Here is a 12,643-nt window from a genome sequence, read left to right on the forward strand (position 1 = left end):
CTAACCATCTACTCGTATTAACAGTATAAGTGGACAGGTGTCATCAAAGCCCACCAAACCCAGGCCATTTAGCCATGGATCCCACCAGCACAGCTTGTCGTCCAATTCAGAAAGTGTATCTACAATAAAAACTCCACCACCAACAACAAACGGCCAGATGTGGCCCGTGACATTGGTCATTGGTCATGTCACCAAATGCTCATAACAACCCTCTGGGGTAGGTACTAATATTATCCCCATTTCAGAGAAAGGAAAACTGAGGACAGAACGGTTCATTAACTGCTGTTCAGTAGCAGGATGGGCGTCACCTCCATCTTTCTACGCTGCCATGCGTCAAGCATTCCCATGGCTGGAAGACTGCATGTCACCATGTCCCTTCCAGGTTCGCAGACTTTCTCTCCCCTCCTCCAATTTCTAATATTTCAACTGATTTTCTTTAATGTGTCTACATCTCATACAGCCTTTTATGGGAAAAGAGAAGGAAGGCATCTATTTCTAAACAAAATGGTCCAGGGATGAGCAGACAATCTAGAAGTTAAGTAAGAGGGCAATGCCACACCGCCTGCAGTCTGTGCTCAGTGACGGCGAGTTTCCTTCCTTCCCATCAATCCAGCTCCTGCTGCAGACCCCATTGTTGTCTTGGGAAATCACAGTCCAACAGCAAAGATTGCCACTGACTTTAGTTTAGCCCAGCAGTTCCCAAAAGCATTTAACAATGGAAGCCTATTTTGAGAAACACCTATTTCATCTGCCAAACAAATGTGGGGAAATGCTTACCCAACCTCTGAGTGAACCGCTGGCTCTAAAAGAGGGGTGTGTGTGAGGACGAGCCGGGGGACCTTCCCCAGGGAGGAAGCCCCACAGGACTGTCAGCCCTGCTGTCCTCAGTGTGGCTTCTTGCTTAGTGTCCGGATGCCGCATTGGAGCTAGTGGTCTATTTAGCTTCCTTCCAGACCTTCTCCGGGACAGGTCCCTGGTGCTGCAGACTCAGGCTGGGCCCCAGCTACAACTGTTGATGCCCAGGGGCTGGGCGAGACCTCCTCCTAACAGTGGGCACTGCTCCTCAAAGTTCCCCACATCCCCCCCACTCCTTACTTCTGTGAGGGGTTGGCAGGACTGCAGCCAGTGTTCTGTGGGACAGAGGGAGCTGCCCCAAGGCCCCTTTCCCTTGGGGGCACTTCCAGCTGGGGCTGTCCTGGATTGGGGGTGGGCAGGAGGCTTTAGCTGGCCAGCCAGTCTGGAAAAAGTAAGGAGTCAAAGCTATTCCATGAAGGCCAGACGTTGGCTGCCCTTGGCAGACATGTGGGGTAAGGCAGGGTGGGGGATGCCCACTGGAGAGCGCTCTGCAGATGTTCATAAACATGGTGGCACTGAGGGTCCACTGGAGCACGTAGAGGAGCTGTGGGGTCCAGAGGTGAGAACCCACAGGGCCGGGAGGCCCCACTGGCCAGAGAGAGGTGGGGCATGGAAAGCAGGTGTCTTGCTCCCCCAGATGATACAAGCTCATGCCCTCTGGAGTCAGGAACCTCTGGGCTGAGTCTCCTCAGCAGCATCTCTGCTTGAATATTCCTAGTGACAGGAAACTCACTACCTGCTGAGACATTCCATCACCGGATGGCCCCTGCTATTTTAGATGTCTGCCACATGTTGAATCGATAACATTCTCCCTGTAGCTCCCTCCATCTCTTTGGGATGACCATCCTCCCATGGTCCCCCTCCCATGGGACCATTCATGCATCCCTAGTCCTCCTCAGACTAAACATTCCCAGTGTCCCCCCATGATGCCATCTTCAGCCCCTTCTCATCTTAGACCTTCCCCCCTGCTGGGCTCCAGTCCCCCCTGAAATAGGCTCTGAGACACAACCATGGCACTTGTAGTCTGTTTGACCATCGGCGATCTGGTGCGACGCTCTGCCTTGACCCACAAATTCTAACCTCAAAAGGGCTCCTCAGGCAACTAGGTGGCACCTAGAGACTTCTGCAGCTGTAGAGGTCAGTGCTGTCTGACTGGGCTCTGGGGGCTTCTGGGGATCCTCGAAGACCATCTGGGGCCCCAGGGAGTAAGAGGGGGGTGGGGCCCATGGGTGGGGCCAGTAGATGGGACCTCCGCCCCCATCTAATGGGAACAAAGCTGTTTGAGCATGTTTTAAAATGGGCTTGCTACATAAACTTGGGTCTGAAGCAAGGGCACCACAGCTTAAAAATGTCTAAAACTGCTGGCATTGCCTAATGTGGTCTAGTCTTCTGTCACATGCCATCCCTAGACAGTCTCCCCCCTCCCACGGATGTGCACACACCTCGGCTCAGGTCAGCACCAAAGAAAAGGGGCCATTCCCCCCAGATTGGGAGACCCAGGGCACTGCGTTCTTCTGCTCCCAGGGACATTTGAGCCCTGGATCTGCTCTGTTCACAGGAACATAGTGGTCACGAGCAGGTGCAGTGGGCTTGCACACGGGTGAATGCGGAATGTCTCTACCACTCACATGCTCTTGGTGTGGGCTGGGTCGGCATCACATGGGGGCCTGGGCATGGTGAGGACTCGGGGTTGGGACAGGCAATGCCCATGGGGTGTGCAGGTACTGGGTGTGCAGGAGGCAGTCACCAGGTGGTCCCCAGCTGGAGGGCGGGGCCCTGTCCCAGCCCACAAGAGAAGGTCATTTTCCCAGCCTCCTGTGGGTGGGGGGGACACTCACAGGGCAGCGTCTCAGCGCTGTTCTTCTGGATCATTATGCAGAGCTGTAGCACCAGTTGGGGGGCGCTCTCCAGGAAGGTCTCAAGGAGGCGCAACATGTTGACGTCTGCATATTCGTACATCATAGCCCAGTAGAAGCGTCGCTGGTGTTCCTTCCGCCGCTGGCTCTGAATCCCCAGGTACATGGTACGGATATACCTGCCGAGAGAACAAGACAGAACACAGAGAGCGTGGGTAGGGGCAGGGAATGTGGAAGGGTCACGCCATTCCCCCAAACCAAGACTGCCTGTGCCCATGTCCCCTCCTTCGCTCTGAGGTTTTCCAGATGCTTGGACCAGGGCTTTTTCCCCAGCCCCCAGAGAGGGTGCTAAGGTTTTGGGGCGGAGGAGTTGGGGGTGGATGGGATGGGCAGGCCAGCGAGGGGGTGCTAGGCAAGTCATCCCCTTCCTGGCCTCAGTTTACTCATCTAAAAAAATGAGAAATGAGAGAGTGGGACCAGATGATCTCCCAGAGCCTGCCAGTGAAGCATCACAGGTGAGCTCTGAGGCCATGTGATCTTTCTCACATTCGGGACCCCAGGGGGAACATTCCAGCAGGATTTCATCTCTACCACACAGCCCTGCCCCCTCTCTGGGGGAGGAGGAGAGAAAAGTAGCATTTGTGAAGCTCCTACTAAGTGCCACTGGCTGGCTGGCGACGTGGTGCCAGGGTCCCGGGTGACAGACAGGTGTAACTCCCATGTAGGACAGCCAGGGGGCCCGGCACAGGCTCCACAGCTGGACGGTGGAATGACGAGGAACTGGCCCCCGGCTGTTGGACACCAAAGCTCAAGCTCTCCACGAGGGAGACACAGAACCTGCAGTGGAGCCTCTGTCCAAGGGTGGCATAGGACACAGTCACTCTGATGTACTGACCCTGCTCCGTCAGGGGGGACAAGCGGCAAAGAAAGCAGGTATAGGTGGAGGGCACGGGCTCTGGATTCAAATGCTGGCTGGTTCTGTCATTTGCTAATTGTAGGATCTTGGATGAATTACCCCAACTCTGGGTCCTTGTTACCCTTCTTTAACATGGAGAAAAGGGTCAGCATCACAGGGCTGGGGGGCAGATCAGGGAGATAATACGCATGGTGGACATGCATCCAGGGTCCCTCATGGATGGCTCACTCAAACCTGAACTTTTGGAAGCTGTCTCTAAGCCACAGTCAAGGGGAGGATGAAAGGTACCATCTAAGTCAGCCAGTGGCCTCTGAGGCTGAGCCCAGGCCAGAAAGGCCAGCAGGACCTAGACGAAAGCGAGGTTCAGGATCCAGTTAGGATCAGGAACATGAACCACACACAAGGGCCACAGCCAACAAAACAGAACCACATGTGTGAGGGGTTTTGTTTTGTTTTGTTTTTGTTTTACATTTTTAAAGTAAAGTGTTTTATTCCCCTAGTTCCATAAAAACAATGTAAATACAAGCAATCTGTACGTCTTGTGTGACCTTGACTGTCCCCTGGGAATGTATATCACTGTGCCCTCTAAAACACTAGGCCTGAATCATCAAGGTTGAGAGAGCAGGGTTGATATACTATGTGGTCCCTGCTGTCCTCAGGCAAAGTCAGCTGCCTACTTGGGGCTGCTAGGCAGTCCCTCCTCTCTGTCCCCATCCCCACCCCCAGCCTGGTCCCCGCCATCACCCCTCTTGCCTGAATCAAAGCAGAAGCCTCCTAATCGGCCTCCCAGGGTCCACTCTTGTCCCAGAACACAGCTGCCAAGGTACTCTTTGAAAATCATAAATGCAATCATGTCATCCCTCCCCCCGCCCCCATCCCCGCTTCTTTCAATCCTCCCACAGCTTCCCATAATGCTAAGAATAAGATCCAAACCCCTCCCATGGTTCACGGGACCCTGCCTGCCCCTCCAACCCCACCTCCCACCCTCTCCCCCACCCTTTCTTGTGTTTCCTCTGTCTCTTGAGGAGCACAGGAGTTTGTCTACTCTTCACACCGTCTCCCTAACGTCAATGGAGGTAGAAGGAAGACTCCTATTTTCCAAGGCTGAGGGGTCCTGGTGGGACAGCACTGTCCTGACACTGTGAAGGTAGTCCACACCCATGTTTACAGCAAATTCACGAAGAGCATCATCAAGACAGTCACCGAGAGGGGCTCTAAATCCCCCCAGCCCCGAGCAATGGGAGGAGCGGGGAGTCGCCTAAGACCTTATATCTATGTTACAGAAGCTCATGCTCTAGAAGCAAAGATGCAAAAGCATGCATTTATAAAAGAGCTTAAAACTCTAAAGAGATGTTCCTCTCCAATTCCAAGACGGCGGGCCTCCCTCCAGAGCGCTAATCATGTAGTGGACCCAACGATGAACAAGCGCTCCAGGGTCCCCTGGCCCGTGCACCGGGACACAGAGCAGCCCTACTGAACCACTGGTGTGACCTACAACAAACACCCTGGCAATGAGGAGCCTCCATCCCACACCAGATGAGTAATACGGATCCCTAAGAGCCTTTGCGTGACAGTATCTCTGAAGAGACCCACCCAGGGAAGCTGGCATGGACACTGTATTGCCCTCCTGATGCCCTCCCTGCAGTGAGCGGAGCGGCAGTCCTGCCGAAAGTAAAGTGGGCAAGGCTGGGGGCGAGGGCGGAAGGCAGGGTGGCCCTGCGTGGGGCCTGGTGTGGGGGCCGCAGGTGCCCCAGGCCAGGCCTCTGCTGGAGTCCTGCCAGGCCTCGTGGGGCATGTCTGATCATTGTCATTTAATTCACGGGGAAACTGAGGCTCTGGAGTGAAACAGAGCACTGAATTCTGGTTCTGTTCCAGGTTCTGTCGCTTACTGGCTGTGGTGTGTCCCACGAGTCATCTTCCCCAAATTAAGGGACCAGGGGGAAGCTGGGAAAAAGGCAGCGATGTTGTTGGAAAGCTACAGGGTCACTGAGAGAAAGAGAGACAGAGAGTGAGGCAGAGAGATACAGAGACAGAGAGAGAGTGAGACAGAGAGACGCAGAGAGATACAGAGACAGGCAGGGAGAAACACATACACACAGAGAAGACACACAGAAAGAAAGAGAGAGAGAGATGTGGGAGGGAATGGAAAGAGAAAGAGAGAAAGGAATGGAAAGCAATGTCACAATTTGGGGTCTGAGGGAGAGGACCAACTGGAAGAAGTCATAGCAAAGATGAATTTGGGCAAGGGAGGGCTTGCTGTAAGGAGATAGGGTCACAGGTAGTCTGGGAGGGGTTGGGGAGCATCCAGGGTGGAAGGAAGGGCCGAATTGGCCAGATCTGAGGGTGGCCTGGGAAGGCAGAGCAGTGGAGGACAAAGGTGCGCTGGCTAAGGTCGGAGCTGTGAGTCCAGAAGCTCCACACGCACCCAGAACAGTCACGTGCCCAGGGGAGCCTTGGTGCCTTGGGTCTCACAGGACAGCTGTGGGTTCCATGACCCCAAACTGAGCCCTACCCACGTGAGGCAGCTGCAACGCACAATGCCATGTGCCACAGACTCCCATAGGGACCAGATCACAAATTTATATGCCTCAGGGGTACACTCAGACCACAGACTCTGCTTCTCCCAGCCTCACAAGGTGGCCCAAGGTAGAGGAATGATTAGGAGGCAGAGCCAAGCCTACTCGTCCAGGTTTCAGGCCAAGGTAACATCAGCACTCAGATTCACCTAGGTCTGCCCTGCCAGGGCAAAAGGAACACTTGATCTACCCCCTCCACCCCCATTTTCCCCAAGCCGCAGGCCCCTGCACCCAGCATGGCCATGGAAATGGAAGGCCATGAGCCCAGAACACAGTGACTCGACTATAATGTCTGCCGGAGAAACCAACGTTGAATTTCTTCTGTGAGCGCATCGCAAGGTGTGGGAAGAAACGAGGGTGGGAGTGGGCCAAGTCAGAGCCTCTCCTGCCCTGCTGATGAGCAAACAGATGCCGGCAGCCCAGAGTGCACCAGGATCAAGTCCAAAACCAAATTTGGAAATCATGCCTCCTGAGACCCCAGTTCACACGGCCTCCCACCCTGTAGTGGGAGTGACATCGCAGAATCCAGTTCAGGGTTTCCCAATCGAGTGCCTTCTACCTAATTCCACACCCTCTGGCTCCTGCACCCCCCTCCTCTATCCTTGAGTCCTTGGGTCCCCAGGAGGCAACTGAGGGTGCGTGTAAAATCCAGAGTGGGTCTAGGTGACCTCTGAGGTTGCCCAGCCAGCTGCCTCTGCTAACCCCCTATGCAAAGTGTGGCCACAAGGTGGCGCCAGAGCCTAAGCGAAGCAGGAAAGCTGCTCCGCGAGGTGATCTCATCCCCAGCAGGCAGCCTCCTAAGGCCTGCACCCTTCCTTCCCTCAGCAGCACGGGCGTGCAGGTGGCAGGCGAGGCCCAGGGCAGGGCCGGATGTGCTGAGTCCCCACAAGGTAGGCTGCTGCTCTTCCAAAACCCTCATCTTCCCCCCTTCCCTGGCAGGTTCCGCGAGCTCACCATCTCCTGGACATTAGTTCAGGACATAAGACGTCCAATTCTCTTCCTGGATTTGCTTCCACATCTTATGGTCCGTGTCACGCCATCTCTCTCCTAAGAACACCGGATCGTGAAATTCATGGGTCTAAAAGCAGGGAGGCAGCGTGTCATCATAGAGCAATGGCTCAGGAAGGCTGGACCTGGTCTGCAGGACCACATGGCCTTGGGCCAGTCACTCCCGAGGCTGGACCTGCGTGATTCACGATCACAGAGAGCAGACTGCAGGACCTCAAGCTTCCAGCGTTTTTACAACTTAATCCTTTTAGAACTTAAATGAGTGGCTTCACTGAGTCTGAAGTCTGGCCTAGCATCTTTATAAATAATAATAACTGATGTTTGTATGGCATTCATGTGCCAGGCACTGTTCTGAGCATTTCCTACTTATGAATCCATTTAATCCTCATAAGAGCCTCTGAGGTAGGTGCGATATTACCCTCATTTTTCAGATGGCAAACTGTAGCACTGTGCTTAACGGATGGTCCTCAGTTTACCCAGCTAGGTAAGTGGGTGAGCAGGGCTTCAGGCCCAGCAGCCTGGCTTCAGGGTCAGTGCTATTAACTCCTACCCATGTGCCGACCAGGGATGGACCATTTGCCTCTTGGTCCAACTTGTTCCCCTTGCTACAGTGGAAAAGCAGACCGCAGGGCTCTGGTCCAGTTCTTCGGGGGGCTGTGTTATCTTGGGGACATCTCCTAACCTCTCTGAGCCTCAGCTTCCATATCTTTGAAATGCCTGGCCCGGAGGGGGACTCCAGGAGATGCTGAACAAACGAATGCAGGCAATCATGCCCCCTCCAGGGGTCACAGGGGCTCAAATGCCTGTGAGACTATCCGGGAGACCAGAAGGCTCAGAGGGCAGCTGTCGCTGCCTCCCAAGGTGCTCTCTTCCCATCTTTCCTTCAGCCCACTCTGCTTATTCTCTCCTCCTCAGGTCTGTCTCTTCCTCTTTGTAAACCAGGGAATTGTCTATAGCTCCTTATATCTGCCTCCAGAAGAACTTTCTAGTTCTCTGAGCACATTCTCACCCTTATACCAGCCCCTTGAAGGAAGATACTTTGTTATCTTCTTTTTCCCATTGGCTCATCTGAGGCTCAGAGAGGTAGAGTGATTCCCCTAAAGTCGCACAGCCAGTCATAGTTCAGGCAAATCAAAGAAGGTCTTACCCAAACTATGTTGCCCCACTGGGAGTTAGCTGTAGTTCTGCCTAAAACTGGCCAGGATGGGAAATAAGTGATTTCTGAAAGAGGTAGGAGGCTGAACAGATTTGCTATCTGGGCCTACAGTCACCTGCTGCTTCCTGTGACACTCTCGGAAACAGTATTTTGAAACCTCTGATTATACAGAACAACCTGCCCTCAAAGCCCCAAATGGTTTTGTGGGGTCTGAAACTTAGAGAATCCTCTTTCAGAAAAATAGAGTCCAGCAAACATTTAAAGTAGAAATAGCACCAATTCTACACTTTTCTTCCCATTCATTTTATGAGGTCAGCATTCCTATGATATCAAAGCCATACGAACACTGTATAAGAAAATAAAACCAGAGACAATATCCCTCATAAACGCAGACGCAAAAGTCTTCAACAAAATATTAGCCAATCAAATCCAGTAACATATAGATAGAATGATATGCCATAGCCAGTTGGGTTGATCTTGGGAATGAATATAAGGTTGATTCTACATGCAAAAATCAATCCATGCAATCAATGATATTAATAAAACAAAACACATATTATATTAATTGATGCAGAAAGAAAGCATATGACAGAATTCAACACTGATTCATGATTTATTTTTTTAAAGATTTTATTTATTTATTTGACAGAGAGAGAGACAGCGAGAGAGGGAGTGCAAGCAGGGGGAGTGGGAGAGGAAGAAGCAGACTCCCTGCTGAGCAGGGAGCCCGACGCAGGGTGGCGGGGGGTGGGATCCCAGGACCCTGGGATCATGACTGGAGCCAAAGGCAGACGCTTAACGACTGAGCCATCCAGGCGCCCCCATTGAATCATGATTTTTAAAAAAAGAAGAAATTCTCAACAAACTAGGAATAAAAGAGAACTTCCTTAACCTGACAGATGAAGGACACCCACCAAACCCACAGTTAATATCATACTCAAAGATAAAAAGTTGAATTCTTTCCTCTTAAGATCAGAAACAGGTAGTGATGTCTACTCTTAACCACTAGAAGTACTTACTACTAGAAGTCCCAGTCAGTACAATAAGTCAAGAAAAAGAAATAAAGTATATATAGATTGCAAAAAGAAAGAAGTCAAGTTGTCCCTATTTGAAAATGACATCATTATCTAGATGGAAAATCCCAAGGAATATGCAAAAAACCTCACAGAATTAATTAGTAAGTTTAGCAAAGTCTTATGATACAATGTCAGCATATAAAAATTAAATATGTTTCTATAGACTACTAATGAACAATTGGAAATGGAAATTTTAAAAATATATACCACGTAAATTAGCTCCAAGAAATGAAATGCTTAGAAATAAATCTAATAAAATGTGCAAGGTTTGTATGCTGAAGTTACAAAACACTAATTAGAAAAAAATCAAAGAAAATCTAAATGATAGGGTGCCTGGGTGGCTCAGATGGTTAAGCGTCTGCCTTCGGCTCAGGTCATGATCCCAGGGTCCTAGGATCGAGTCCCGTATCGGGCTCCCTGCTCAGTGCAGAGCCTGCTTCTCCCTCTCCCTCTGCCATTCCCTCTGCTTGTGCTCTTCTATCTCTCTCTCTGTCAAATAAATAAAATCTTTAAAAAAAAAAAAAAAGAAAATCTAAATGATAGACATACCATGTTCATGGGTTGAAAGACTCAATATAGTAATGATATATAATGACAATTCTCTACAAATTAACTTATAGATTTAACACGATTTCAGTAAAGGTCCCAGCAGGAATTTTTGCAGATATAAACAAGCAGATTCTAAAATTTATATGGACTGGCAAAGGAATTCGAACAGCCAACACAATTTTGGAGAAAAAAAAAAGATAAATTTAAAGAATTCACACTACCTGATTTTAGAACTTACTATAAAGCTACAGTAATTAAGACAGTGTGCTGTTAGCAAGGAGAGAGAAACAGATCAATGGAGCAGATAAGAGTCCAGAAACAGATCTACACATATAAGGGTAACTGATCTTTGTTCAAAGGTGAGAAGATAATTCAATGGAGAGAAGATAGTCTTTTCAACAAATGATGGGGGCACAAGTGGTCCTTCCCACTCAACCACTAACTTAAAACGTATCAGAGATTCAGAGCTAAAACTATAAAACTTTCAGGAGAAAATCTTCATGATCTCGCATTCGCAAAGAGCTCTTAGAAATAGGACAGCAAAAACATGAATCCATAAAAGGAAAAAATCGAATTGGATTTCATCAAAATTAAAAACTTGTGCTCTGTGAATGACATTAAGAGAATGAAAACACAAGCTGTGGAACGGGAGGAAATATTTGCAAATCACATATCCCACGAAGACTACGAAGAACTTGTACCCAGAATAGGTACAGAACACTCAAAATTGCCTACTCACACGAAGGAGGGCAGAAGAGCCCAAGCAAAGGAGAAGCAACAAGACTTCCTGCCTTCCTCCTTTGGGCCTGGCCCCGAGCAACTGGCTCTGAGGACAGGACTCTGCTCCTGGCACCGCAGGTGGGATGAGGAATGGCCACAGGGCACTGACTCACCCCCGGGGGCTGCCCTGAGCCTGGGTAGGGGATCAGTATGTACGGGCTACACAGATTTAAGGCAGAGCCGCCCCCACAGCCCTACCCCAGAGCCCCCCAACCCCTGGTGGACAAACAAGCTGCTGAGGGGGCCACTAGGGTGAGGCTAGGGATCTGCCTGTTGACTCAGGGAGTGGCCTTAGCACTCTCCAGCGGCCACTGCTCACCTAGCACCTGGCTTCTTCAGGACCCCAATTCTGTGAGCTCTTCTATTCCACCCAGGGAGGGCTGGTTGCCTCAGAGGGTGGTGCCTCAGGCCTCCATCTGGTCTGACCTTAGTCCCTAGAGCTTCCTTAGGAAGGGAAGGCAGAGCCTAAGACGAGGGGGACATCCTGAAGCAGGAAGCACGAAAAGGTCTTGCTGACACATGGGCAGGACTCCGACTGCAAGTACCAAACACCCGCAGGCCTGCCTTCCTCCTCCGTGCACACGGCTCCTGGCTCAGGACCAGCTATGTCACTGTGATAAGGCGGCCCCTCCAGAGCCCATATGGCCGTCAGGGAAGGACCGTGGCCCCAGGAAGCCACTAGAAATCTGCTGGGCATAGGCCAGGTGCAGTCTATGGCCGCCCCTGCGTTTCACCTGCAGCCCACAGGTGCAGAGCCTGCCCCGGTGGGGAGGGGAGGCCAGGTTCTAGGGGCAGGGGTGGAGAGTGGCGGTGGACCTCCACCTTCTTGCCTCAGGGGCGTCTGCAGACGCAGTGTGATGGCGGAGCTAAAACAAACCACACAACACAGCTCCTGCCCTCCCCCTGGGGCTCCTGGCGTCCCACCTCCAGGAGTGCGTCTTGGTTGACAGCAGTAGCACTTACCCAGGACATACAGGACTTGACACAGAGACCACCACGTGAGGTATCACCCACAGTCCCCTTTGCCATAAGCTGATGAACCTACCACTGGTCAGCAAATCGCCTCTTGCCCTAGCTGGCGGGGGCCCCAGGCTCCCCGAGTCTCTCCATCCAAGCAACTAGAAGGCAACCTCTTCCCTTCAGCCAGCACAGCGATGCAATTGGTTCCTGGCAATGGGCTGTCCTCTCAGGCCCTGGACCATCATGCAATTGGCTCAGGACAAACGGGATGCCGAGGCTGAGGTCATGCGAGGACACAGCTCTGGGCCCAGCTGCCAAGCTGCCAGGAGGCCCACAGGGCTGGGCCACCAGACCAGGCTCCTCACACACCAAGGGAAGGGGCGGGTAGAGGTTCAGTGGCTCCTGGGGGGGAGGGGGAAGAGCCCAAGGAGGGGGCCGTTCCTCCTTGCCTTCATGATACTGGGAGCCCCCCTCCCTGAGGCCCCGTCCTTCTACCCTCTCCAGTGTCTGCCTCCCTGCCTACAGCATTGCCCCACAGACTGGACAGCATCCTGCCTTTCTGGCCCTTCTCACCTCACTTCTCCCCCTAAACACCCCTCCACACACCCTTGCTCCCCCAAATACAGCCTCAGCCCTTCACTCCAAATGGCTGTTCATTGCTCCCGAAGTCCCAAACCGCAGAATGTCTGCAGGGTCCGTACTCAGAGGCAGGAAGAGAGGATAGTGTTAACAACAACACAAGAGCTCAGAGTAGAAACCTTAACAGCAACGCAGCCAGGCCTGTGGCTTTACCTGCACCGTCTCATCTAACCACACCCCCCACCCCCCTCCCTGCCCCCCAACTGCAGGAAGCAGGCACCATTATCTGCCTTCGGAGATGAGGAAGCTGAGTCAGGAACTTGCTGGTGCCA

General features: G+C 51.9%; 1 protein-coding gene across 1 annotated transcript in view; it reads right to left on the reverse strand.

The window, feature by feature from the left end:
- XKR6 (XK related 6) overlaps positions 1–12,643 on the reverse strand; it is a 316,873-nt gene that overhangs the window by 31,317 nt on the left and 272,913 nt on the right. The window contains exon 2 of the mRNA XM_028114213.2: positions 2,694–2,890. Within this exon, the coding sequence (XP_027970014.2) occupies positions 2,694–2,890 (197 nt within the window). The remainder of the gene's footprint in view (positions 1–2,693; positions 2,891–12,643) is intronic.

The sequence above is a fragment of the Eumetopias jubatus genome, unplaced genomic scaffold, assembly GCF_037043125.1.
Source record: "Eumetopias jubatus isolate StellerSeaLion01/CBP00866 unplaced genomic scaffold, mEumJub1_p1.0 scaffold_2, whole genome shotgun sequence".
NCBI lineage: Eukaryota > Metazoa > Chordata > Mammalia > Carnivora > Otariidae > Eumetopias > Eumetopias jubatus.